Raw genomic sequence first — 27,580 nt, forward strand, 5'->3', positions numbered from 1 at the left:
ATTCCGTGAGTGGAACCTGTGGCCATGCTCTGCTGGGAGAACATGGACTCCATCAGGACAGGAATATGGTCCCTGAGCCCCCTTGGAAGAGGCAGACGTCTGGGGAGGTGAGGGGAATTGTTATGCCCTCACAAGGAGTTCCCAGGATCTGTGCACTCTGGGGCCTTGCTGATGCACACACAGCTCTGGAGTTAGACCCCTGCCTATTTCTAAACCTGCCGAGCCCAGAGTCTTCCCCAGGGCTGGAGCTATTCTCAAGAAGGGAAGTGAAGAGGGATTTTGTGTGTGAAGAAGAAACAATACAGAGAGGACGATGAACAACTTCTGCCCCATTGAAAGCTGGACGGGTGGGGAGGGTTTAGCATGTCCATTAGATTTTGACACCCTTGTCCCGTTGGAGAGGGTATGGAGGTGCAAGTCTCTCTCACACGGCAGCTGTGCATTATGGAACCCATTCCCCTTCAATCTAACTGACCAGGGAAGAACCTGACCAGAGTCAGAAAAGCAGACCTCACAGCTTCTAATAACTGAGGGGACGGGAATCCCTTACCCAGCGAGGTCACCGTCTCGTAGTTCTCCTGCATGACGTCCCTGTAGAGGGCTCTCTGAGCGGGGTCCAGCAGAGCCCCCTGCCCCTGGGTGAAATACACAGCCACCTCCTCGAAGGTCATCAGCATCTGAAACAACAGGAGTCCCCCTCTCAGCACCTGCTGCCCCAGCCACAATCCAGCTAGTCACATGGGAAAGGAAGAAAGAAAAAGAAAAACATCTTGGAAGCTCTGGGAGGACCAGAGTAGCAGAATCTCACCCACACCTTGCTCAAAGCAGCCAGGAGGCTTTAGGGGGTGGGGAGAAGGTGAGAGCTCCTTGTCCTCCCCAGCAGACAGAGGAGGGCAGAGTCTTCTCATTTACCACATGCCTGCCAGCCAAAGGCTGATATAGGTAGCAGAGCTCTGAGCAGGGGACATGAATCCCGACAGCTTCCCTTTGTATTTCACAGCAGCCTCTGGCTAGTGGGTCCAGGCTCTGGCACTGGAAATGTTCCCAGCCCTGCCCAGGGGTTTGTTTCCTGTTTGAGAAATGGGGGAATGTTCCCCGCCAATGGGCTTGTTCAGAAAATCAGCTGGTTTCTCACACCCTGTCTCCTCCCTGCCTCTCCCTCCCGCTGCCAGCAGCTCCCTGAAAATCCCCTACCTGAGCTGGCTCCATCACAGACATTTCCCTTTCCTGTCTCCCAGATGACGGGACGGGGACGATCCGGAGCGAAATGTGGATGTGATTCCTCAGCCTGTCAGGGCAAGAGGGGTGATGGGGGAGGTTTCAGAAGGGGCTTGAGTCCATTTCTCACCCCGATTCCCCCCAGGCTCTTTCCCTGGAGCGAGGCACTCTGGACTCTGCCACGCTGGGAAGAAACCCAACTAGTTTATTACCACCCAGGCCAGGCCCCTCCCTGCAGAACTAAACCCATCGGGGTACTTTTAAACTCTCCCCGTAACAGCATCTCTGAGCCAAACTCTGGAAAAAGAGCAGACTCAAAGGAGCTACTTTGGTGGATTTCTCCTGACATTTTCATGTCACCCCCTGACATTGTCGTGTCACCCCCTCTAACTCCCACTCTTCCCCCAAGTCATGTGGTGTTCAGCGGAGTCAGGAACTGGTTTTCCTCCTTCAGCTCCTCGCCTTGTTCCCAGGAGAGTCTGTCTTCCCAGGGGGATGCAGAGAATGGATCTGGGCAGGGCTGGGAACCTCCCTCCCCACTTCTTGCTCCTGCTGCCCCTTCCAGTCTCTCCTTTCTCCCTTTTTATCATCTTCCCTCGCCCTGGGAGAACAAATGACTCCCCCATTGACATGTGCCTTTGCTCTCATTAGGCAGATCAGCCACTGCCATGGCTAACAGGGGTTTGAACCTGGCTGTGTCCATGGGCACAGCAGCTCTGGGACTCGCAGACACACAGGGAGCCCCCTCCCCACAAAGGCCAAACTCACCAGCAGGTCCTGGAAAGTGGCCCTTTGTGCAGAGTCACTTTCCTGCCCGGCCTCAGCCCTGTTCCCGGGGTCTCCCCATCACCTGCAGGCTGCAGCTCAGGGGCTGGTATCGTCAGAGCCCGGGGCTGCCCCAGGGCCTGGTTCCAGCCACCGGAGAAATTCCCCACCTGGGCTGGGCACAGAGGGGCTTTAACAAAGGTCTCTCCTCTGCTGGGTAACAAGCAGCGTCTCAGTCTGGGCTCTCAGGTCTAAATGCAGGAGGCAGCAGCTTCTGACCCAGGGAGCTCCACTCCAGAGCTGTATCCTGAGCAGAGAGACCCACAGGCCAGCCTCCTCCTCTCCCTCAGCCAGACCCGGAGCCCTCTGGTGGCAGCAGCTCATGCCTGAGCCTCCCTGTCCTGCCCCTGCAGCCCCCAGGGACAGGCAGGCGGAGGCAGATCCCATTGGCCCATCCATGCTCAGAGCCAGCAGTGACTCCGGTCTGACTCCGGTGTGGTTGAGATCTGGATCCTGCCTGGAAATCAGACCAGGGCCCTGGGCAGCCCCGAACGCTCAGGAGACAGACCCCACCAGCACGGGTGTGTCTTTAACAAACTGGGGGGAGGCTGGATATTTGCCCTGTAGTTTCTGAGCCGTGAGAGGATAGTCTCCTGCCCCCGCCCAGCACAATGTTAGTTTGACCAGTTTAGAGGAAAAAATGTCCGTCTGGCTGCTGGGAGGGGCAGCCCCCCACCCTGTCCTACCCCATGGGGCGGGGAGCTGCCTTGTATTTCTCCCCACCCGTCTGCCTGCTCCCTGCCCCCGGGCGCTCCCCTCCCCAGGCCTGTCTCCTGTTGCTCTCACCGTCCCCTCCCCACCTCCCCCCTTTCCCTCGCAGTGCCCCCCAGTCACATTTTCCTTCTCTTCCAGCCTCGTTCCCCTCAGCCCCATAATCCCCTCCTCCCCCCGATTCCCCTGCATCGCCCCATCCTCCCTGCCCCCCAGCCTACCCCCTGCGTCCCCATCCCGGACCTTCTGTCGCCTAACGCATCCCTGTTCCCCCCTCAATCCCCTTCTGCCCACACCCGCCCCCTCCCGTCCCCTCCCGGCTCCCCCGCCTCTGCCCCACACATGTCGCTGTCCCAGCCCCCAGCACGGTGCGGGCTGGCTCCCCCCGCCCCGCACACACCGGGAGCTGGCGGCAGCTTTCCCGGAACCAGGGCAGGGAATCGCAGCCAGCTCCGCGGGGAGCAGCCTGGGGACAAAACCGCCCCCTGCAGCCCGGGTAGCACCGCTCCCGGGGCGGGGGCAGGTCTCTCTTACCTTCCCTCCGAGCGGGGCCCCCCCGGGGCAGGGGCCGGGCCGGGAAGGGGCCCTGGCCGGGCTGGGGGCTCTGCCCTGGGAGAGGCTCCCGGGGAGCAGCGGGCAGGGCCCGGCTGGAGGTTCCCCTCTCCCGGCTGCAGCCCGGGCTCCGGGCTCCCAGCACCAGCCGCCGGGGCTCGGGGATCTCGCCGGGAGCCAGAGTCCCCGCAGCGGCTGCGAGTCACTTCCTGGGCCGGGGCTGAGCCCCACGATCCTCCCCCCAGAGCCGCCCCCCAGCCGCTCCTGGGTCCTAGCGATCAACCCACCGCGCTGCAGCCCCCTGCCCCAGACCCTGCCTCCCGGGGCCCCCACCTCGCCTGCGCTTGGCCAGCTTCTCTCAGCATTAAGGGGACATCCTGCACAGAGGCTTCTGTTGCCAGGGCTCAGTCTCACTTGCAGCCTCCCTGCAGGAGAAACCCGGGCACAGGCCACCAGCTGATCAGCCCCTGTGAGACTTGGAAAACTTCTCGCTTTGGGCAGGTTAAGGCTTTATTTGAGCTGCCTCTCCCGTCACAGGCCACCAGCACTGGTGCAAAAGGTGGCGTTGACTGGACGGGCTGAGCCAGAAAGCAAAAGGAGAGAGAGGAGAAGTAAGGTGGGGAAGGGAAATGATGCGGGAGGGGAAGGGTGACAGCAGACCCCCAAGTCTCATATCCCAGGGGGAAGTTCAGGATTTAGCCAAAGTCGGTGGAGTTGAGGATGTCCACTGGTTCCCCCTCTCTGGTTAGCCTTGCTCAGGTCGTCTTTCAGCATCAGGCTGATGAGAGCCCAATGGTGTCATGCTGAGTCCCAGGGGACAGCAGGTGTCAGGCATACCCCAGGGTACAATTGGGACTGTTGAACTGCTGATTTCTCCACCCCAGGGCATCTTTCACACTGCTTCCCTGTGTGAACAAGAAACCCCTCCAGGCTCTTCTCCCACACAGCCACAAGCCTTCAAAGTCACTCCCAGCTACACAGGACTGAGTGCCACTAGCCAGCCGCTCATGAAGTAAACTACAGAGCAGCATCAGCCAGTTCCCTAGTTCCGGCCTTGCACCACAGAAACATGAGTCTCGTAGTGTCCAGTCCTTTCACTGTGCTGTACAAGCTCATTAGTTAGTTTGTCATCTCCACAAAGGATGCTGATCAGACAACAGCCTTGTTCTCTGAAGTGAAATTCCCCAAACACTTCGATGAAAACACACTGGTTTAGATAAAACAAGTTTATCAACCCCAGAAAGGTAGATTTTAAGTGGTTACAAGTGACAAAGGCGTAAAAGGTTGGAATTGATTACCGCAAAAATAAAAGGTAAACACGCATCTTAAATCCCAGACCGATTTCCTTCCAGCCTTGGTCCGCCCTCCCCAGTTCAATGCTCCTGTTTTTGTCTTTCAAGCCATCTTGTTGCCTTCTGTAAAGATGGGAGAGGAGAGGTGAAAATGGAGGCAATTCTCCCTTGTGCTTTTATACCACTCTTCTCTTTGAGGTTCATCCCCAGATGTAGGGGGCAGGCAACAATCAGTCTGTGTCACATGTGAGCTTCCAACCATCCTTCAGGTGAATTGTAAATTTCTTGTTCACAACTCCCCCTACTCCACTGGTGAATGGCTGGCTAAGCAATTAATGCCCACCGAACACCTGGCTCTCAGGAGCGAATCTGTGGGCGTTTTCAAGATTTACAGCAGGGATCTGAAACTCAATTTACCTTAGGGCCAGGGCCAGTCCTCAACTCTTCCCAGTGGGCCAATAATGTCACTGAAGATGGTGTTCAGAAAAGACAACGTTTGTATTGTGGCTTTGATTTCAAATTTCTTAGAAATAATAAAACTGTCGTACAACTTTATACAGTTCTTCGCATGCCGGAGTTTGTAGTGTTTTCAAGACACCTGGCAACGCTTCAGTTCTGTCAGTTTGTGGCTGCTTGGCCTCGGTGACCGGGCCGTTGAAGCTGTCAGGACTGCAGCGAGGTGGGCATCAGAGAGTTGTGTCTGATATTTGGACCTGTTTATATTCATTGTGGGAAAAAGTGATGCTGCCTCCATGGCTGACTCTGCCCGGTGACGAGTGATGGTGTCACTGTCCCTCTCCCGCAGCCAATGGGATCTGCAGGGGGCGGTGCCTACAGCAGACATTGCCAGCCGCGTGTCTGCCGGCATCTCTCCTCTGTGGGCCGCAGTGGGGAGGTTCTTGGGCCGCAGATGGCCCACGAGCCGGGACTTTGAGACCCCTGGTTTACAGCATGTTTCAGTAACAAACATATAACAAAACCTCATAACTCCATACATAATATTGACACACACATTTTAACAGGACAATAATATTCAACAGACAATGACTTTTCAGAGGATCATAGAATATCAGGGTTGGAAGGGACCTCAGGAGGTCATCTAGTCCAACCCCCTGCTCGAAGCAGGACCAGTCCCCAATTTTTGCCCCAGATCCCTAAATGGCCCCCTCAGGGATTGAACTCACAACCCTGGGTTTAGCAGGCCAGTGCTCAAACCACTGAACTATCCCTCCTCACAAGACATACTTTGTGCAAGATTTATCATCATTTTGTAAAAGCGGGGACCATAAGAGCATAGACCAGTGGGTCTCCAATTTATTTCCTCGGGCCCCCTTCTTTGTGTCCGTGGACATTACGCCCCCACCCTCCCAAGTACGTATACCGACACCCAGCTCTGAAGGCAGAGCGGAAAGCAGCGGCTGCTGGCCGGGTGCCCAGCTCTGAAGGCAGCACCAGTGCCAGAAGCAGCACAGAAGGAAGGGTGGCCACGTGAAAAGTGATATTCCTCAATATCGCTGTTCACAGCAGACTTATCACCCCCTTGCCACCCTGATTTCTCTGCTGCTGCTCCACCTGGAGCTGACAGCCCGAGCCCCTCTTCCTCCAGGTGAGGGATAGGGCAGGGAGGAGAGCCCGAGCCTGAGTGGCACAGCTCCAGCTGTCCCTTTTATCCCCGCCTTCCAGATGTGCATAGCCCTCCGTCGTGAGCCGCAGCCACCCGGGGCGGACAGCCGGTGCTCTTAAAAACCCCCACCAGAGACACAGGTCGTGCCTCCCATGGGAGGCCCACCCCATAGTTTGAGAACCACTGGTGTAGATAGTCACAGTGGGGATTCGCAGCCAAGATGGTAACGCTTGCTCCTTTACGTCCCTGGGATCTCCAGAGAAAATGTCCAAGCAGGAGAGTGAAGCAGATCCTATTAACATTAAGCTTTCAAAACACACGTGTGTGGTTTTCAGCTATAACATTTCCTCCCATTTCCAGTCTTTCAGCCCCTAGCCCCAGTGATTGCAATGGGACTGAGCTAGAAGTAGGCAGGTGGTGAGGTTGTGAGAACAGGGGCACTGGGCTGAAGCCCAGCTCAGCGATCAGAATCATCATCGCACAATGTGTGAGTGTGTCTCCTGCAAACAGACCTAGAGGCCAGTATCTGATTCTCCCCTCACAACAACTTCACACTGGTGTAGACAGGTCATGTGGCCTAGTGGAATTACTCCTGCCTAGCACCTGGGTGAGGGAGAAGGGGATGAGCCCATGAGCTGTCAAAGTGTTCCTGATTTGTACTGGGGTCAGGGAGAGGGGCACAAGACTTAAGAGAGTTTTATCTCTAAGGGGAGTTTGAGGAGCCTGTGACAAGGCAGGGATGAGGTTGGCTGGGTGACCTCCCTGTGCATTTCCATTCCAGACCACGTCTGCATTGCTTTAACCTTTCACCTTACCTCTGCAGTTGGCAGCCATTTCATGCAAAACAACGGAGACCGGGAGTGGGAGAAACTAAATTCTACTTTATTATTTAAACGGACAAGCAAAAGACAGATTCTTTCCCCACCCCCAGCCCAGCCCAGTTCAGTCCCAGCCCAGCCCACTGCTCCACCCAACTCCCCCATGCACGAGCAACATCTACACATGGGGAGAAAAGTGCCGAGAAGCCATGAAGAATGATGAGAACCCATCACAAAAGCAAACACCCCGAAAGCAGGGAATCCAAAGAGCTCAAGTTAGAGGGATGCAGTGTGAGCTGAGTGGGGCAGAGACAGTTGCTATCGTCCCCGCACAGGGCACAGTGGTAGATGGGGAGGGGTGAGCAGCTGGTCTCTATGGCTCCTCATCTCCCTCTGGCTTCCACGATGTGAGTCTGCCTGGCTTCAAAGCTGCCCAGGTCCCCTGACATCCCTGGCCTTCTCGTCTCGGCCCAGCCTTGTCTTCTCAGCAATCAGGAGATGCTGCCCCCTCCACACAACATTCCTCTTGGGCAGGACTCACAACATTATACAATTCAGGTAGGGCTTGACCCAACACTTGCAGGATAATTCCTGTCTCTCTCTGGCTTTGATGCGGCAAGTTCACAGTTCTCAGCCTCAGCTGCCTGGCTCTGAGGAACAAACCCAACAGTTTCTCAGCTCTGTTCATCTCCATCTGCCACCCTCTACCCCTCCTGACTGTGTCTCACATCACTGCAGGGACCAGGCAGTAACTTGCTTCCCCATTTCAGTGTCTGCCTCTGGGAGTGTGAATCTAGCTCACACCCTCAGCCTTTGTTCACTGTCATTGTTCAAAGAAAAAAAATCACACGATAAGGGTAGAAAAAGTTCAAAATTAAATTGAAAAGGACTGTTCTGGCAAATGAAAATTTGCCCCATGAAGCCTTCAGCAAATCTGAATATCCAAATACAGTAACTCCTTGCTTAATGTTGTAGTTATGTTCCTGAAAAATGCAACTTTAAGCGAAACGATGTTAAGCTAATTCAATTTTCCCATAAGAATTAATGTAAATGGGGGAGGGGGGGGCTTAGGTTCCAGGGAAAATTTGTTCACCAGACAAAAGACTGTATTTTATATAATATAATATATATATATATATATATATATATACACACACATACAGACACAGTATATGTTTTAAACAAACCATTTAATATTATGCACAGCAACGATGATTGTGAAGCTTGGTTGAGGTGGTGAAGTTAGAGGGTGGAAGAGGGTGGGATATTTCCCAGGGAATGCCTTACTGCTAAATGATGAACTAGCACTCGGCTGAGCCCTCAAGGGTTAACACATTGTTGTTAATGTAGCCTCACACTCTACAAGGCAGCACAAGTGGAGGAAAGAGACACAGCATGGCAGACAGAGACACACACTGTGTGTGAGAGATGAGCATTGCCCCTTTAAGTACACTGACCCCACTCTAAGTACATTGCCTTTTTAAGTAGATCAGCAAGTTGAGACAGCAACTGCTGCCAGCAAGCTCCCTCCGTCCTGAGCCCTGTTGTGTCCCTGCCCCAGCTGTGTAGAGATGTGGTAAGCGGGGGGCAAGAACAGGGGGGAGGGGGACAACCTGACATTTGCCCCCCTCTTCCCCAACCCCCTCCCCGCCCAGCAAGCAGGAGGCTTCCGGGAGCAGCTCCAAGGCTGAGGGCAGGAGCAGCACATGGCAATGTGGGGAGGGACAGCTGAACTCCAGGTAATTGATAGCCTGCTGGACGGCTGCCACACAGGGAACTTAGGGGAGCGGGGAGCTGATGGGGGGCTGCTGGTCCACCCTGGTTCCAAGCCCCCACCAGCTCGCTCCAACGGACTGCTCTTTCTGCAAGCAGTGGACAAAGTAGGCAGCTGCCGAACAACTTTATAAGGGAGCCTTGAGCCACTTGAAACGACCATGTTCCCTAATTAATCAGCAATGAAACAACGTTAACCGGAACGACTTTAAGGGAGGAGTTACTGTATGTGACCAAAAGGTCTTCGGGAACAGAGAAAAAGCCACAATACAGGGTGAGAAAGTGAAGTTCCAGAGAATCTGAAGACTCAAAATCCAGACAATAAGTGAACCCATTTTCTTCTAAAGGGGCTAAACCTGCTTGACTTCTCACCTCATGACCACATGACCACGACCACAGTTGGTCATGTTAGTTACAAAAGTTTTTGCATCATCTTAATAGACCAAAACCTCACAAACCAGCTTCCCGTCTACAAATGATATGGACTAGCCCAGACAAAAACTGGAAGCAATTTTACCAAGAAAGGCAAATGGGGATATAAGATCAGAAAGGTCAAAATGTGCTTTGAGGTTCATTTGGATTCCCTTCCAGGTCTGTGACCCTTCTTTCTCCAGCCCTCAGGGATCTGACTTAGGATCATAGACATCAAAACTGTGATTCCAAGGCATGGAGAGCCAGGGACAGGGTGGTAAATGACACCGTAGGAGGTGGAGGGGTAGAACTGGGACAGGATAAAACTCTCCATTGCTGGGACAGAAGCTGCTCTGTTGAGAGTGGAGTGTGACGGTGCTGGGGGAAGGAGGGAATCCCTCAGTCTCACCCCATCACCCTGAAATAGCACAGAAGCTAAAACACCACATTTCACTGTCCCTGCTCCCATTCTTTAAACATGTTTTTTAATTCTGGCCCATAAGGGAGAAAATGTACGAACACTAAATGCTTTTCAGTAGGGCCTGGAGTAATGTGAGACTATCTGGGAATGAGACAATCCAGCCCCACAGGGGAAACTCAGGGACTAATGATCACTGCTAATGAGGGAGGGCGAGGGGGAGAGATCCGAAGACATAAAATGCTCCAGGTGAGTTTGTCACACTGTCTGGAGTGGTTCACAACTGGGCATGCTGACCTCCAGGCAGACTGGCAGAAAACCGGGCAGACACCCCCCCAAGCTGCTGGTTCATCCTGTAATTAGATTTCACCAAGCCAGTGACAAATGTGAACTCCTGGATCACTATCCCAGTCTTACCCTAGACTCACAGACAGTCCCCTTAGACTCTCCAGTCTGTCTTGCCACCCAGAGAAACTGGACTTTGTGATGAAAGGTCACTTACACCAAAAATCACATCACGTCGCTCCCAGTCCCAAGAGACCAGGCACTTACCCCAGAGCAATTGGTATCCTAGATCTTACACCAAAGACAACGCTGGTAGCCAGTTCTATAGTAAATTAAGTAAAGGATCATTAGCTAAGAAAAGGAAGTGAGAGTTATGGAGAGGTTAAAGCAGGTAAGATGCATGCCCAGGTGAGTCACACTTTGTTATTCCAAAGGGTGGCAGTGATGTAATAAACTGCCAGTTTCCCAAAAGTCTTTTCAGAGCATCCAGATTATCCCTTGGGGTCTCAGCTTTGTATCTGATACACTTCCCTGTAAGAGTCCAAACAGTCCAGAGATCCAGGATCTTTCTTTAAATCCATACTTATAGCTTCTTCTCACAAAAAACAGGCTGACAGGGTCACTACCCACGTTGGCTCTTCCTCTGATGACAGAGAGTGAGGAACGCATTTTGAGTCTTTGATCTCCGGTCATAACACACAATGCCCACTTGCGTTGAAATTAGCTTTTTTCTTTTAAAGTTCATTTGCATTCCACAAGGCTTCTTCCGCATTTGATGGGTTATTTCGTTACAGGGGTATACGCAATGCAAAATATTCACTACTACATTATAACAAGATATAGTTAAGTGAAAACAATGCAAGTAACATCCCATTGCTTTTCATGAAGTTTAAACACCAAATACACTCATACATTTAACCATCTCTTTAATCTAGCCTAATACACAAGTGAATTGGCCTAGGGCTCTGGCAGGAGCTGGCATCTGGTCGGCCAGTGTCACACAGTTTACACCACAAAATCTGGTGCAGGGTCATAGAGATACTCTGGCTGATCCCGATCACATTTTCTACCATAGACAGACGCTCAGAGGCTGATGCTGCGGAGGCAGATGTGGGATCTCGAGGCCTTCCACAAAAGGCCCTGTGGGAATCAGCCCCTCTCAGCGGCGCTGTCTGAATGCAGAGGGGGCAGGGGGAAGGGGCAGAGGGGGCTTGTGAGGAGAGGCACCTCTCTACCCCTGTGCTCTCCCTCGTCCCTTATCCATGAAACCCAAACACTCAATACCCCAGCACCCAGCTCCCCCTGCTTCCCAGCTCCACCAGCCCCAACCATTCAATCCCCAGTTTCCTACCCCAGAATCCATCACCCTGGTCCCTCAATATTTGATCCCCCAGAACCCAGCACCCTGGGGGATTTGGGGAGGGGAGGCGTTACCAGCCCCCAGGGGAGTGAACAGCTCCAGGTAAGTGGGAGAGCCCAGCCCAGGGGCTGGTGGAAGATGGGGGGTGGGGACAGCTGTCTAGAGTGAAGGTAGGGCCTGGCCCAAGTGTCCTTCTCCTCATCGCCATGGCAGGTGGATCCCGTCTGGGAGGGGAAAGGAGCGGGGGGAACTTCAGCCAGGCAGGGGGAGTGTCTGGAGGAGTTTCTCTCTCTCCCTTCCCCCACCTGTGGCCCATCAGCTCAGCAGCCAAGGCTGCAGCAGGGAGGAGGGGCTGATGGGGGCTTCTCCTCTGCCTGGGGTTTGCTTAGACCAGGCAGAGCCAGAAGGTCATTGACCAGCTGATGCTCAGCTGCTGCTGGATCCTCACCCCAGCAATGGGCTGCTGGATCCTTGGAAGCCAAACGTCCCTGATGTGTGTGGGAAATGAGGAAATGGGTTTGTCTCCATGGCCAGCCCCAGTCAGGGCACTCAGAGAATTTCCTGGCTGTGTGGGGGCGTCTCTGATGTCCACTGTGGTGTTAGCTCCTCTTGGAGCATTTTCCACACTGAGAACATCTCAGCGGTTTCTTCCCTGTGCGGATTCGCGGATGTCTGATACTCCGGGAGCACCAAATGAAGCTTCCCCCATGTTTAAGGTCGCTCCGTTTTGTGGATCACTGATGTGTGAGCTAGGATTGAATCTTTTTCCGCAATCAAGCTGTTCCTGGGGTCTCCCACACCTTTGTGAGTTCTTAGATGTTTAGTAAGGTACGAGCTCTTCCTGAAACTTTTCCCACAGGCCAGACATTTATGAGGTTTATAGCCCGTGTGGATTCTCTGATGTATAATAAGGTTCGATCTCTGAATGAAACTGTTCCCACAGTCCAAGCACTTATGGGGTCTCTCGCCTGTGTGGATTGCCTGATGCCTGATAAGGGATGATCTGTTGGTGAAACATTTCCCACAATCCAAGCACCCATGGGGTCTTTCTCCTGTGTGGACTGCCTGATGTCTAATAAGGGTTGATCTCTGAATGAAACGTTTCCCACATTCCAAGCACTCATGGGGTCTCTCTCCTGTGTGGATTGCCTGATGTCTAAGGAGGGCTGATCTGTGCGTGAAACTTTTCCCACAGTCCAAGCAGTTATGGGGTCTCTCTCCTGTGTGGATTCTCTGATGTATAACAAGGGCTGATCGCTGGGTGAAACTTTTCCCACAGTCCAAGCATTTATTGGGTCTCTCTCCAGTGTGGATTGTGTGATGGGTACTAAGGGATGACTTCTGACTGAAACATTTCCCACAATCGAGGCATTTATAAGGTCTCTCTCCTGTGTGCATTCTCCGATGTTTAGTAAGGTAGGAGTTGTTCTTGAAGCTTTTCCCACAGTCCAAGCATACGTAGGGCTTCTCTCCTGTGTGAATTCTCTGATGCACAATCAGGTCAGAACTGAGAACAAAACTTTTCCCACAGAGGAGGCATTTATAGGGACTGTCTCCCGTGTGGATTGTCCGATGTTTAGTGAGGTAGGAGTTGTTCTTGAAGCTTTTCCCACAGTCCAAACATTTATAGGGCTTCTCTCCTGTGTGGATTGTCTGATGGGAAATAAGGTTTGTTCTCTGAATGAAACTTTTCCCACAGTGGAGGCATTTATGAGGTTTATTCCCAGTATGAATTCTCAGATGTCGAAGAAGGTGTGAGCGCTGAATGAAACTTTTCCCACAGTCGAGGCATTTATAGGGTCTCTCTCCTGTGTGGATTGTTTGATGTGTACTCAGGGCTGATCTCTGTGTGAAACTTTTCCCACAGTCCAAGCACTTATGGGGTTTCTCTCCTGTGTGGGTTTTCTGATGCATAATAAGGGTGGTCTTCTGACTGAAGCAGTTCCCACACTCGAGGCATTTATAGGGTCTGTCTCCCATGTGGATTCTCCGATGTTTAGTAAGATTTGAGCTGTTACTGAAGCTTTTCCCACACTCCAAGCACTTATGGGGTCTCTCTCCCATGTGGGTTGCCTGATGTGTAATAAGTGCTGACGTCCAATTAAAACATTTGCCACACTTGAGGCATTGATAGCGTCTCTCTCCTGTGTCGATTCTCCCATGGGTATTAAAGTCTGAGCTGTTATGGATTGTTTGATGTGTAACAAGCTGTGATCTCAGAATGAATCCTTTCCCACACTGCAGGCAGTGGTAGGGTTTCTCTTCCTTGGGATTTGTCTGCTGGGCTGTGGGATCCTTGTCTCCTCCCCCACATATAATAGATTCATCCACTTTTTTCCTTGGGTGGTTTCCCAGCAGCCTCTCTGACCTGTGCCAATTTCCCCAGGCTTCTCCCTGTTCCAAGCACTGGGAAAAATTCCCTTCAGATCTTCCCACAAAGGTCCCTTGTGATTCCACTTCCCTAGGAACATCCTCATGATGATTCCCCTCCTCGTTCTCACTCCCTCGCTCATCACCTGCTGGGAGAGAGACAATCCAGAAAGGAGTCATTGTGCTGGGGAGAAAGAGGAATAGCACAGAGGGAAAACCCAACATGCTAATGCTGTGAAGACTGAGCAATTGGATTCTGCCTCCACTTCCCACCCAAACACTCACAGGGAAGAAAAGTTGGGAAGTAAACTCCTGCAGCTAACAGGATGGGTAGCAAGTCATGAGCGATATCTGCTGACTACAGCCCTGCCCTGGGTGAGATGAGGAAGAACTGGGGGCACTCACTCACACCACATTTTGGGATGCTCAGCTTTTTCCTTTATTCCCCAGATGGTTTCTGTGTCAGTCCTCACCTGTGCGGGTGCCTCTCAGGATCTCTCTTTCCTTGCAGGCCTGGAGATCTGGGACCCACGGCTCCTCGCCTCGTTCCAGCTGGGCGATCAGCTCAGGTTTGGGAATGGGAAATCCTGCACAGGGGGTGAAATCAGACCAGATCAGGGTGCATAGAGGATTGAGAGAGCGTCTGACACAATGCATCCGATGAAGCGAGCTGTAGCTCACGAAAGCTTATGCTCAAATAAATTGGTTAGTCTCTAAGGTGCCACAAGTCCTCCTTTTCTTTTTCTGACACAAAGGGCATTCCATGAGCTGAACCTGTGTCTGTGATGGGGGATCATGCAATTCAAGAGGACGGGAACATGGTCACAGAACCCCCTTGGGAGAGGCAGATGTCTGGGGAGGTGAGGAGAATTGTCATGCCCTCACTAGGAGTTTCCAGGATCTGTGCACTCTGTGGGCCTTGCTGATACACACAGAGTTCTAATGTTAAATCCATTCCTATTTCTAAACCTGCAGAGCCCAGAGCATTCCCCATGGCTGGAGCTATTCCCAAGGAGGGAGGTGACCAGGGATTCTGTGGGGAAATGAGAAACAATATAGATAGGACAATACACGGCTTCTGCCCCTTTGAAAGCTGGAGGGGTGGTGATGGTTTAGCATGTCCATTAAGTTAGTCCCATTGGAGAGGGCACGGAGATGCAAGTTTCTCTCACACAGCAGCTGTGCATTATGGAGCCCATTCCCCTCCGATCTAACTGACCAGGGAAGAACCTGTCTAGATTCAGATATGCAGACCCTGCATCTTCTAATAACTGAGGGGACAGGAAACCCTTACCGAGCGAGGTCACCGTCTCATAGTTCTCCTGCATGACGTCCCTGTAGAGGGCTCTCTGAGCGGGGTCCAGCAGAGCCCCCTGCCCCTGGGTGAAATACACAGCCACCTCCTCGAAGGTCACCGGCATCTGAAACAACAAAGGCCAGAGATACAGAATCTCACCCCAGGTCTCAGACCAGCCAGACACCTTGTTCCCCCCGCACATGGAGCAGGGCACGGTCTTCTCATTTACCACACGCCTGCCAGACACAGGCTGATACAGGAAGCAGAGCTCTGAGCCGGGGACAGGAACTCCAAAAGCTTCCCTTCGTATTTCACAGCAGCCTCTTCCAAGTTGGTTTAGGCTCCAGCACTGGGAGTCTGGTCAGTTTTCGCAGCCCTGCCCAGGGTGGCATTTCCTGGTTTAGAAATGGGGGAATGTTCCCCCCCGCCAATGGGCCTGTTCAGAAAATCAGGTCCCGGGTTGAACGTATCATGGCAGGTTTATGACACCCTGTCCCCTCCCTACCTCACCCTGTGTGTTTCCTGCCCCTCCTCATCTGCAGCACCCCTCCCCACCGCAGCTCCCTGAAAATCCCCTACCTGAGCTGGCTCCATCACAGCCATTTCTCTTCCTCGTCTCCCGGAAGACAGGACAATCTGGAGCGAAATGTAGATGTGATTCTTTAGCCTGTTGGGGCGAGAGGCGCGATGGGGGAGGTTTCAGAAGGGGCTTGAGTCCATGTCACAGCCTGATTCCCCCAAGGCTCTCTCCCTGGAGACAGACTCTCTGGACTTTGCCATGCTGGGAAGAAACCCAGTTAGTTTACTACCACCCAGGCAAGGCCCCTCCCAGCAGAACTAACCCCACCAGGACACCATTAAACCCTCCTCATAACAGCATCTCTGAGCAGAATGTTGGAAAAAGAGCAGAATCAAAGGAGCCATTTTGGGGATCCCCCTGACATTGGCCCAGAGGGCAGCGCATCCCCCCAGCCGTGCGGGGACTCGTCTGGGACAGGAAGTGGCTTTTGCTCTGTCAGCTCCTCACCTTGTTTCCAGGAGAGTCAGTCTGCCCAGGGTGTGCAGGGAATGGATCTGGGCAGGGCTGGGAGCTGGGAACCTCCCTCCCCACTTACTGTTCCTGCTGCCCCTTCCAGTCTGTTCACTCTCTGTTTCTATCACCTTCCCTCTGCCGTGGAGAACTGATTACTGTCCTGTTCCCATGGGCATTTGCTCAGTGGTTTGAGCATTGGCCTGCTAAACCCAGGGTTGTGAGTTCAATCCTTGAGGGGGCCATTTGGGGATCTGGGGCAAAAATTGGGGATTGGTTCTGCTTTGAGCAGGGGGTTGGACTAGATGACCTCCTGAGGTCCCTTCCAAGCCTGATATTCTATGATTCTATAGTGAACAAACATTTAATGCACACAAAACACTGTGAAGGGTGTAATGCTTTCTAGACAGTCTTGGGAATACCTTGTAAACACAAGCCATTAGGCAGAAAGTCTGTCTTTGTCCCTTGGTCTACACTAGGAGTTGAGGTCGATTTAATTTAAATCGATTCAACCCTGCACCCGTCCTCACGACTTAAAGGGCTCTTAAAATCGATTTCCTTACTCCACCCCCGACAAGGGGATTAGTGCTGAAATTGGCCTTGCCGGGTCGAATTTGGGGTACTGTGGACACAATTAGATGGTATTGGCCTCCAGGAGCTATCCCAGAGTGCTCCATTGTGACCGTTCTGGACAGCACTCTCAACTCAGATGCACTGGCCAGGTAGACAGGAAAAGGCCAGTGAACTTTTGAATTTCAATTTCCTGTTTGGCCAGCGTGGCAAGCTGCAGGTGAGTGCAGAGCTCATCAGCAGAGGTGACCATGATGGAGTCCCAGAATCGCAAAAGAGCTCCAGCATGGACCGAACGGGAGGTACGGGATCTGATTGCTGTATGGGGAGAGGAATCCGTGCTGTCAGAACTACGTTCCAGTTTTCGAAATGCCAAAACCTTTGTCAAAATCTCCCAGGGCATGAAGGACAGAGGCCATAACAGGGACCCGAAGCAGTGCCACTTGAAACTTAAGGAGCTGAGGCAAGCCTACCAGAAAACCAGAGAGGCGAACGGCCGCTCCGGGTCAGAGCCCCAAACATGCCGCTTCTATGATGAGCTGTGTGCCATTTTAGGGGGTTCAGCCACCACTACCCCAGCCGTGTTGTTTGACTCCTTCAATGGAGATGGAGGCAACACGGAAGCAAGTTTTGGGGACGAGGAAGATGATGATGATGAGGTTGTAGATAGCTCACAGCAAGCAAGCGGAGAAACCGGTTTTCCCGACAGCCAGGAACTGTTTCTCACCCTGGACCTGGAGCCAGTACCCCCGAACCCACCCAAGGCTGCCTCCCGGACCTGCCAGGTAGAGAAGGGACCTCTGGTGAGTGTACCTTTTAAAATACTATACATGGTTTAAAAGCAAGCATGTTTAATGATTAATTTGCCCTGGCATTCGCTGCTCTCCTGGATGTACTCCTAAAGCCTTTGCAAAAGGTTTCTGGGGAGGGCAGCCTTATTCTGTCCACCATGGTAGGACACTTTACCACTCCAGGCCAGTAGCACGTACTCGGGAATCATTGTAGAACAAAGCATTGCAGTGTATGTTTGCTGGTGTTCAAACAACATCAGTTCTTTATCTCTCTGTGTTATCCTCAGGAGAGTGAGATATCATTCATGGTCACCTGGTTGAAATAGGGTGCTTTTCTTAAGGGGACATTCAGAGGAGCCCGTTCCTGCTGGGCTGTTTGCCTGTAGCTGAACAGAAATGTTCCTCGCTGTCAGCCATGGGGAGGGGGAGGGTTGAGGGGCTAGCCACGCGGTGGGGGGAGGCAAAATGTGACCTTGGAATGAAAGCGCATGTGCTATGTATGTAATGTTAACAGCAAGGTTTACCGTGAAAGAGTGTACCCATTGTTCTATAAAATGTGTCTTTTTAAATACCACTGTCCCTTTTTTTTTTCTCCACCAGCTGCATTTCAAGGATCACAGGATCTTCTCCATCCCAGAGGCTAGCGAAGACAAGAAGGTGAAAAAAACGCACTCGCGATGAAATGTTCTCTGAGCTCATGCTGTCCCCGCACACTGACAGAGCACAGACGAATGCGTGGAGGCAGACAATGTCAGAGTGCAGGAAAGCACAAAATGACCGGGAGGAGGGGTGGTGGGCTGAAGAGAGTAAGTGGCGGGCTGAAGACAGGGCTGAAGCTGAAAGGTGGCGGCAGCGTGATGAGAGGAGGCAGGATGCTGAGGCTACTGGAGGATCAAACTAATATGCTCCAGCATATGGTCGAGCTGCAGGAAAGGCAGCTGGAGCACAGACGGCTGCTATAGCCCCTGTGTAACCAACCGTCTCCTCCCCAAGTTCCATAGCCTCCTCACCCAGATGCACAAGAACGCGGTGGGGGGGCCTCTGGCCATCCAGCCACTCCACCCCAGAGGATTGCCCAAGCACAGAAGGCTGGCATTTAATAAGTTTTAAAGTTTTAAACTTTCAAAGTGCTGTGTGGCCTTGTCCTTCCCTCCTCCACCATCTCTCCTGGGCTACCTTGGCAGTTATCCCCTATTTGTGTGATGAATTAATAAAGAATGCATAAATGTGAAGCAACAATGACTTTATTGCCTCTGCAAACCGTGATTGAAGGGAGGAGGGGAGGGTGGTTAGCTTACAGGGAAGTAGAGTGAACCGAGGAGGGGTGGGGGGTTTCCATCAAGGAGAAACAAACAGAACTTTCACACTGTAGCCTGGCCAGTCATGAAACTGGTTTTCAAAGCTTCTCTGATGCGCACCGCGCCCTCCTGTGCTCTTCTAACTGCCCTGGTGTCTGGCTGTGCGTAACCAGCGGCCAGGCAATTTGCCTCAACCTCCCACCCCGCCATAAACGTCTCCCCCTTACTCTCACAGATATTGTGGAGCGCACAGCAAGCACTAATAGCAGTGGGAATATTGGTTTCGCTGAGGTCTAAGCGAGTCAGTAAACTGCGCCAGCGCGCCTTTAAACGTCCAAATGCACATTCTACCACCATTCTGCACTTGCTCAGCCTGTAGTTGAACAGCTCCTGACTACTGTACAGGCTGCCTGTGTATGGCTTCAGGAGCCATGGCATTAAGGGGTAGGATGGGTCCCCAAGGATAACTATAGGCATTTCAACATCCCCAAAGGTTATTTTCTGATCTGGGAATAAAGTCCCTTCCTGCAGCTTTTGAAACAGAGCAGAGTTCCTGAAGATGCGAGCGTCATGTACCTTTCCCGGCCATCCCACGCTGATGTTGGTGAAACGTCCCTTGTGGTCCACCAGTGCTTGCAGCACTGTTGAAAAGTACCCCTTGCAGTTTATGTACTCGCTGGCTTGGTGCTCTGGTGCCAAGATAGGGATATGGGTTCCGTCTAGGGCCCCACCACAGTTAGGGAATCCCATTGCAGCAAAGCCATCCACTATGACCTGCACATTTCCCAGGGTCACTACCCCTGATATCAGCAGATCTTTGATTGCGTTGGCTACTTGCATCACAGCAGCCCCCACGGTAGATTTGCCCACTCCAAATTGATTCCCGACTGACCGGTAGCTGTCTGGCGTTGCAAGCTTCCACAGGGCTATTGCCACTCGCTTCTCAACTGTGAGGGCTGCTCTCATCTTGGTATTCTTGCGCCTCAGGGCAGTGGAAAGCAAGTCACAAAGTTCCATGAAAGTGCCCTTACGCATGCGAAAGTTTCGCAGCCACTGGGAATCGTCCCAGACCTGCAACACTATGCGGTCCCACCAGTCTGTGCTTGTTTCCCGAGCCCAGAATTGGCATTCCACTGCATGACCCTGCCCCATTAGCACCATGACGCCCACATTGCCAGGGCCCGTGCTTTGAGAGAAGTCTGTGTCCATGTCCTCATCACTCTCGTCACAGCGCTGACGTCGCCTACTCGTCCGGTTTTGCTTTGCCAGGTTCTGGTGCTGCATATACTGCTGGATAATGCGTGTGGTGTTTAATGTGCTCCTAACTGCCAAAGTGATCTGAGCGGGCTCCATGCTTGCCGTGGTATGGCGTCTGCACAGAAAAAAGGCGCGAAACGATTGTCTACCATTGCCCTGACAGAGGGAGGGGCGACTGATGATATGGCTTATAGGGTTGGCTGACAGGGAATTAATCATCAACAAACGGGTGGCTTTGCGAGAAACAGAATGGCCCCCTCAAGGATAGAACTCAAAACCTCAAGGATAGAACTCAAAACTGGGTTTAGCAGGCCGTTGATTTCACGGAGGGAGGGAGGAGAAAATGAATACAAAACAAATCTGGTCTATTTCTTGTTTTGAGCCACTTCATCTATCTTTGTACATCTTGCTGGCAGCAGACTGTGCAGTACGACCGCTAGCCGTCGTCATCTCCTGGGTGCTCGGCAGAAGACAGTGCAGTATGACTGCTGGCCATCGTCTTCTGCTGGCTGGAGGTTAAAAGACAGTGCACTACCGGTAGGACTGAATCGCCATGAAACGAAACTTAAAAAGGGAAATGACCTGGCTGAGTCACTCCCATGTTTACCCAGGCACCTCTGACCTCATCGAGGTCGGTTAAAAGAGCACCCAGGAATACGTCGACGACGGCTACCAGTCAAACTGCATTGTCTGCTGCAAAAGGCAATAAACTGCTGCTGTTTAGCAATGCAGTACCGCGTTTGCCAGCACCCAGGAGACATACGGTGACGGTGAGCTGAGCGGGCTCCATGCTTGCCGTGGTATGGCGTCTGCACAGGTAACTCAAGAAAAAAGGCGCAAAACGATTGTCTGCTCTTGCTTTCAAGGAGGGAAGGGGGGGCTGACGATATGTAACCAGAACCTCCCGCGACAATGTTTTAGCCCCATCAGGCACTGGGATTTCTACCCAGAATTCAAATGGGCGGTGGAGACTGCAGGAACCGTGGGATAGCTACCCACAGTGCAACACTCCAGAAGTCGATGGTTGCCTCGGTACTGTGGACACACTCTGCCGATGACATGCACTTAGAGCATTTGTGTGGACACACACACAATCGACTGTATAAAACTGCTTTCTACAAAACCGACTTCTATAAATTCGACCTAATTTTGTAGTGTAGACATACCCTTAGACTGACTTATCCCCCTACTGTCACTGTAACACATATCTGCAGGTCTGTACTTTGGCACACTTATGTTAACAAGTTCCTCTCTGATCTTATTTCCCAGCTATTTCCTCAGGCCTTTTCCTCACCGCGAAAGTCAAACTGCCTTATCCTCGCTGTGTTTTTACCTCAGCATCGCGCCTGCTCCTTAGTTACCCCAAAGCAAAGAACAAAAACCACCTCTCTCAGCAGTGACGGACAGACCTATGGGCTAGACTCACGAAGGGACTGAGGTGTTGTGATGCTGAGTGCCGCAGTGCCTAACTGTTAGACACCTAGGAAGTCACGGGAACATCACTGCGATCCACAAAGCGGAGTTAGGTGCCTAGGCTTCCTATACAGTGAATAGGGAGAGATGGGTGCCTTAGAATGGCATCCGAAAAAGCCAGCCCACTAGGCAAGGAGTCGCCTAAGTCAGTGGTCCCCAGACTTTTCAGGGTGATGGCCCGCTCATTACTCCTGTCTGGGCACCAACCCTCTCGGGAGCCAGAGCCGGGCCGTGGCTCGTGGGGGGCGGGAGGGGGAACCAGGACAGGGTAAGGGAGCTGAGGCTGGGGCCGCAGCCGGGGATGGGTCTGGGTCAGGGGCTGGGAACGGAGCTGGGAGCCACGGTTGGTGGCGGGGACATGGCTGGGTGGCGCTCCCTCCATGACCGCTGTGGGGCTGGCCTGGCTCCAGCCACGGAGCGGGGCGCACCCCACAGTTTGGGGACCACTGGCCTAAGCTAACCAACTGGAGATGCTGACCACAGGGCCATGTTCTAAACCCTGCCCATCTCCTGGAGTTTGGTACCTAAGTCCCCACTGCAGGGAGGTGCCCTGCTCCTGGAGTCCAGCGGCTCAAGCACCTAAGCCGTTCCTTGTTAGAACAAGCTAGAGCAGGCGCCTCCTAAAACAGCCAGAGGAGAAGGGTGCCACCTTATCACTTTTAACCCAGTGGTTACCACACTCGCCTGAGATGTCGGAGGCCCCTCCTCAAAGCCTTCCTCTCTCTCTGAGGCAGGAATTGAACCTGGGTCTCTCACATCCCAGGCAAGTGCACTAACCATTGGGCTAGAAGTTGGATAACAACCCCAGGGCCTCCTTTTCCAGCCAGATTTTGAATGGGACCCAATCCAGCCAGTGGACCTGTGAGCACACTTATCGGATTATGTCCTGAAGGCAAGAGAGAGATTCACCTGCCTGTCCTCTCCCTTGTTCCTGAATCACTCTGGGGCTTCGGCAGGAAACAGCATCCAGATGCCCACAGGAAGGCAGCAGGGCTCATGCTCAGAGGCAGAAACTAAGGCTCCTTAGGGAAATTCTACCTTGAAAGTATAGGTTTTGGGGCTCGTCAGGAGTTTTGTATCTCTCACTGGATCCTAAACTGGGACTTAAATACCTAAACTCAGACCTCCGAGCTTCGCCGGGGTGGGTGTGGGTGGGTTGGGTGCCTGTGTACCATTGTGAATCTACCCCTAAGTCTCTATAACGTGACCACAAGTAGCGTAGCCACCTGGCTTCATCAGATCTGAAGAATATGGTGCCTCATTCCTCTCAAAACACTGCTCAGCGCTGTCAGCAAACCATCCCACCCAGCAGACGTGCATGCTCCTTCACTGAGCAGTCGCTGATATCCCAGGGCTGTTCTAAGCAGATATATTTAGAACATTTTCCCAACCCTTGCCTTAACCTCTGATTGCCTCCCTTATCAGGTGAAAAAACAGGGAGTGGCCACGCCAGGTGGTTTGCCGACAACGAAAACAGCCGACACAGCTTCAGAAACAAACACAGCGCATGTCTAGTAACTGCAGCCGTACCCTATTTGTGGATGCTTCTGAGCCAGATTAGCCCCGTGCTCTGCACATGTGCTGAGACACATCACAATGTTTGATGTGAGCTGAAAATCCTTTTGCTATGCCTGGCTGGGGGCGTCCTCACACCTTGATGAATACCACAGTCGTGGGCTTACTAATCTGACCATCATAGCGTAAGAGGGGTAACAGACTTGGAAGTGATATGTGGATCAACTGGTTCACTGCCATGGGACAAAAGTGCCCCCACTTTGTCTATGTTGCTTATAAAGGGGATCACTGTACAGTCAGGCCAACAACCTCTGTGGGCACAGCAGGATCCATGACACTATCCGGCTTCCATTCTCCTGCTCATGAAAGATGTCCTGTCCTTTGCAGGAGCGAGAGGAGGAGCGAGATCACCTTGAATTTCAGCCTTAATGAAATTCTGCCAGGCCAAAACTGACACCTGTGAAATAGCCTAATGGCTTTTCTACAGAGTGCAACACTCAGGGAAGATGAGCTGAGCGCCCCACGGCTTCGCTCCTTCTCTGCAATCTTCTGTGATTGCCCTGACTGCCACTGTCAAAATTAAGGCCACCTTACTTCTTAATGAGAACATCTGTAAGTTATTTGCGTTAACTTCACACCTGCAATGTCACACCACGTAGACAAGCCATGAATAAGTAAAAGGAAAGGAACAAGGGAAATTGGGGAGGGGGGGCACTAATTCCTTTAGTTTTAAATGCTTTAACTGGTTTTCCAGGACACCCACACAAATGGGTGCAGACATTCAGATGCAACCCCTGCCAAAGGAGCAGGAATAGTAGCCATACAATCCGTATCAGAGTTTTTAGCCCGCAAACCCATTTAACGTCATACTCAACATTATAGTCACTGTATCTGCAGTGCTAAGACAATGGGTGTTTTTAACTAACATGCTTTAGCTATCCCACTGCAAAAACATAATGGAGGAAAGGCCCTTTGGTTTCACCAAAAGGCAAACTAAGTGAGGTCAGCACTATTCCCGCCACCTGAGGAGAAACAGGATAATTTTTTTAAAAAGTGAAAAAGTCTTTGATATAGGCAGTACAAATCAGTAAACGTGTCAGAATGAAGAGCATCCCTGAAACGTATCATAACAAACTAGGTAACATACATACAAGGCTATGAAATTAAAACAGACAATTGGAAGCCTAAAGAAATCAGTAGAAAAACTGCCTTTTATATCTGCAATAAATGAAGTCATAGAAGAGTAAAGTGTGTACTTCAGTGTGTGCAGGATGGAGGGTTACTCACAGAAATTTTCAGTTAGAAAAGGGGAGAAATCACGTTACTGGAAGTGCAAAATGGCATCAAATGGTACAGGATTGTACAACCACTTTAGATATATGGGTCCTTTGGGAGAACTAACAGCAAAAGTATGAATGCACCCTAAAGGCACGGACAGGCAAACAAAAAGAATAAAAAATGCATTTAATTTTTTCTTTATTTTATGACTTTTGGGGGTATAACATGAGTTTTCAGTTCTTGTGATTCTCAATCCATCTCGGGGTTGTATGTTTAGTAAAAAATATAGTGGAAATTTCCTTTGGAGAAGGATTTTATACAAATGCCCTAAGGGTCAGATTTTTAAGAGGATTTAGGCGCCTTGTGGGATTTTTAAAAGGATCTAGTGGCTGTCAACTTTTAAAATTCTGGCCTTCCATGAACATTGGAGAACCAAGTTCTTTCTACACACAAGCTGTGACATGTGAAAAAGCACAATCGAAAATAACAGTGGATTAAGGCAATCCCCATTGGTGGATCAAAGGAAACTGAAGCAGTTTTCAGAGTGGTAGCCATGTTAGTCGGTATCAGCAAAAAGAACGAGGAGTACTTGTGGCACCAGACAAACAACTACAAAATCTGTATCAAGCATTCTTACAACTATAATACCCACCTGCTGCAGTGAAGAAACAGACTGACAGAGCCAGAAGAGTACCCAGAAGTCACCTACTACAGGACAGGCCTAACAAAGAAAGTAACAGAACGCCACTAGCCATCACCTTCATCCCCCAACTAAAACCTCTCCAGTGCAACATCAAGGATCTACAACCTATCCTGAAGGACGATCCCGCACTCTCACAGATCTTGGGAGACAGGCTAGTCCTTGCTTACAGACGGCCCCCCAACCTGAAGCAAATACTCACCAGCAACCACACAACAGAACCACTAACCCAGGAAACTATCCTTGCAACAAAGCCCGTTGCCAACTGTGTCCACATACCTATTCAGAGGACACCATCATAGGACCTAATCACATCGGCCACACTATCAGAGGCTCGTTCACCTGCACATCTACCAATGTGATATATGCCATCATGGGCCAGCAATGCCCCTCTGCCACGGACATTGGACAAACCAGACAGTCTCTGCATAAAAGAATAAATGGACACAAATCAGACGTCAAGAATTATAACATTCAAAAACCAGTCGGAGAACACTTCAATCTCTCTGGTCACTTGATTACAGACCTAAAAGTCACAATATTACAACAAAAAACCTTCAAAAACAGACTCCAACGAGAAACTGCTGAATTGGAATTAATTTGCAAACTGGACACCACTAAATTAGGCTTGAATAAAGATGGGGAGTGGATGGGTCATTACACAAAGTAAAACTATTTCCCCATGCTTATTTTTCCCCCCTACTGCTACTCACACCTTCTTGTCAACTGTTGGAAATGGGCCATCCTGTTTATCACTACAAAAGGTTTTTTTTCTCCTGCTGATAGTAGCTCACCTTAACTGATCACTCTCGTTTTAGTGTGTATGGCAACACCCATTTTTTCATGTTCTCTGTGTGTGTGTATATATCTATCTTCCTACTGTATTTTCCACTTCATGCATCCAATGAAGTGGGTTTTAGCCCACGAAAGCTTATGCTCAAATAAATTTGTTAGTCTCTAAGGTGCCACAAGTCCTCCTCATTCTTTTTGCTGAAGCAGTTTTGACACCAGCCCAGGAAATCAGTCAGCCTCAAACTCAAAAGATCCCAAAGAGTGAACTTTATCAAAAACAGAAAAAAAGAACAAAAATTTAGAAAGGAAAACTGCCAGTTACAAGACTGCAGTACAAACAGGAAATGTTACACTAGAAACGCTGTGAAATCTCATTGCTCAAGCTGCTAGCAATTATTAGTATTTCCCATGATTATTGGCTATTAAAAATACAAATTAAATAGCACAATAACATCCATCGGCACAATGTTAACGACGTTAATGATGAAGTGCTTAGAGGAATAAAAATAACATTTTAAAATAATTTAAAGGAGTGAAACTTTATCTACAGCAGATTACAAGAAAAGGAGTCAAAATCAGGGAATAGGAAAAGTAGAGAAGACAATGAGGCCCCACCTCCTGGAGTCACCTGATTAGATCAGCACTTTGCTTTTCATAAATAAAATAACTAATTACATAAAACCACCCTGGAGCAAGTTTAGAGCCCTCACATTTGCAGCGGAAAACTTGAAACTGAGACCCAACCATAACTGGTGCAGCAAGATCTGCCTGAGTCTGCAGAGAGACTAAGACCACAGAGGGCAGAACTGCCCCATGCAACCTAATAGAGCATTAACTCCAAGAACCACTGTGCTGGGGTCCTGTTTCCAACCCCAGGCAGAGAAGGAGAAGCCCCCATCACCTCTCCTCCCACTGCAGACCTGGCTGCTGAGCTGATGGGCCACAGGTTGGGGAAGGGAGAGAGAAACGCCTCCAGCCGTTCCATCTGCCTGGCTGAAGTTCCCCCCTCTCCCTTCCCCTCCCAGATGGGATCCCCCTTCTTTAGAGATGAGGAGAAGGGCACTTGCGTCAGACCTCACCTTCACTCCATACACCTGTCCGCACCCCACATCTTCCACCAGCCCCTAGGCTGGGCTCCCCCAATTACCTGGAGCTGTTCCCTGCAGGGGGAGTGTCCCTGGGGGCTGGTAACTCCTCCCCTCCCCAAATCCCCCAGGGCGCTGCGCTCTGAGGGATTAAATGCTAAGGGATCAGGAGGGAGGATGTTGGGCAGAGAACGACGGGATTGAATGGGTGGGGCTGGGAATCAGAAGGAGCAGGGTGCTGGGGCTATTGAACATTTGGGGATCATAAATAAGACCCTTATCACTCACCCCCTCTGGCCTTTCTCCCTGTCCCCTCTGCATTCAGACAGCACTGCTGAGAGGGACTAATTCCCACAGTGCCTTTTGTGAGAGGCCCCGAGGCCTGGGGGATCCTACCTCTGCTTCAGCAGGAAACTGGGTTTGTCCCGACTGAGAAAAGTGGTTGGGTTAACTCGCACATTTCCCCCTGACCCTCCACCACTTTTCCTAGTCCAGATCGACCCTGAACATCTCATTTAGTCTGCTCTGCCCCCCACCCCCTTTAGCAGAGTGAATGTTAGAGCTGCTAAGTTTCCCCTTTGGGGTAGATTGTCTCATCCCTGATTATTGTCCCGTTGAGTTGGGGATGTGCTGAAAAACATTTATTTTCTCTGCCCTTTCTCGTTCGTATAAACGGAATAAAACAGAGTCTAAAAGAGCTGGAGCAGGGAGAGTAAAAAGCTCAATTTCAACCTCTGGTTTATTTGAGCATGATGGGGGTGAGGCCGAGAGATTCCTTCCTTCTGCCTCAGTATCAGGGTCTGCCTTCGACACCACGGCGTCTGTCCCAGCGTTGGA

The 27,580-nt window shown here is 51.2% G+C and overlaps 1 protein-coding gene across 1 annotated transcript in view; it reads right to left on the bottom strand.

The window, feature by feature from the left end:
* LOC144274626 (uncharacterized) overlaps window positions 1–27,580 on the bottom strand; it is a 223,107-nt gene that overhangs the window by 2,747 nt on the left and 192,780 nt on the right. The window contains exon 2 of the mRNA XM_077833613.1: window positions 12,086–13,550. Within this exon, the coding sequence (XP_077689739.1) occupies window positions 12,086–13,550 (1,465 nt within the window). The remainder of the gene's footprint in view (window positions 1–12,085; window positions 13,551–27,580) is intronic.

Source organism: Eretmochelys imbricata, chromosome 14 (assembly GCF_965152235.1).
Source record: "Eretmochelys imbricata isolate rEreImb1 chromosome 14, rEreImb1.hap1, whole genome shotgun sequence".
Lineage (NCBI taxonomy): Eukaryota > Metazoa > Chordata > Testudines > Cheloniidae > Eretmochelys > Eretmochelys imbricata.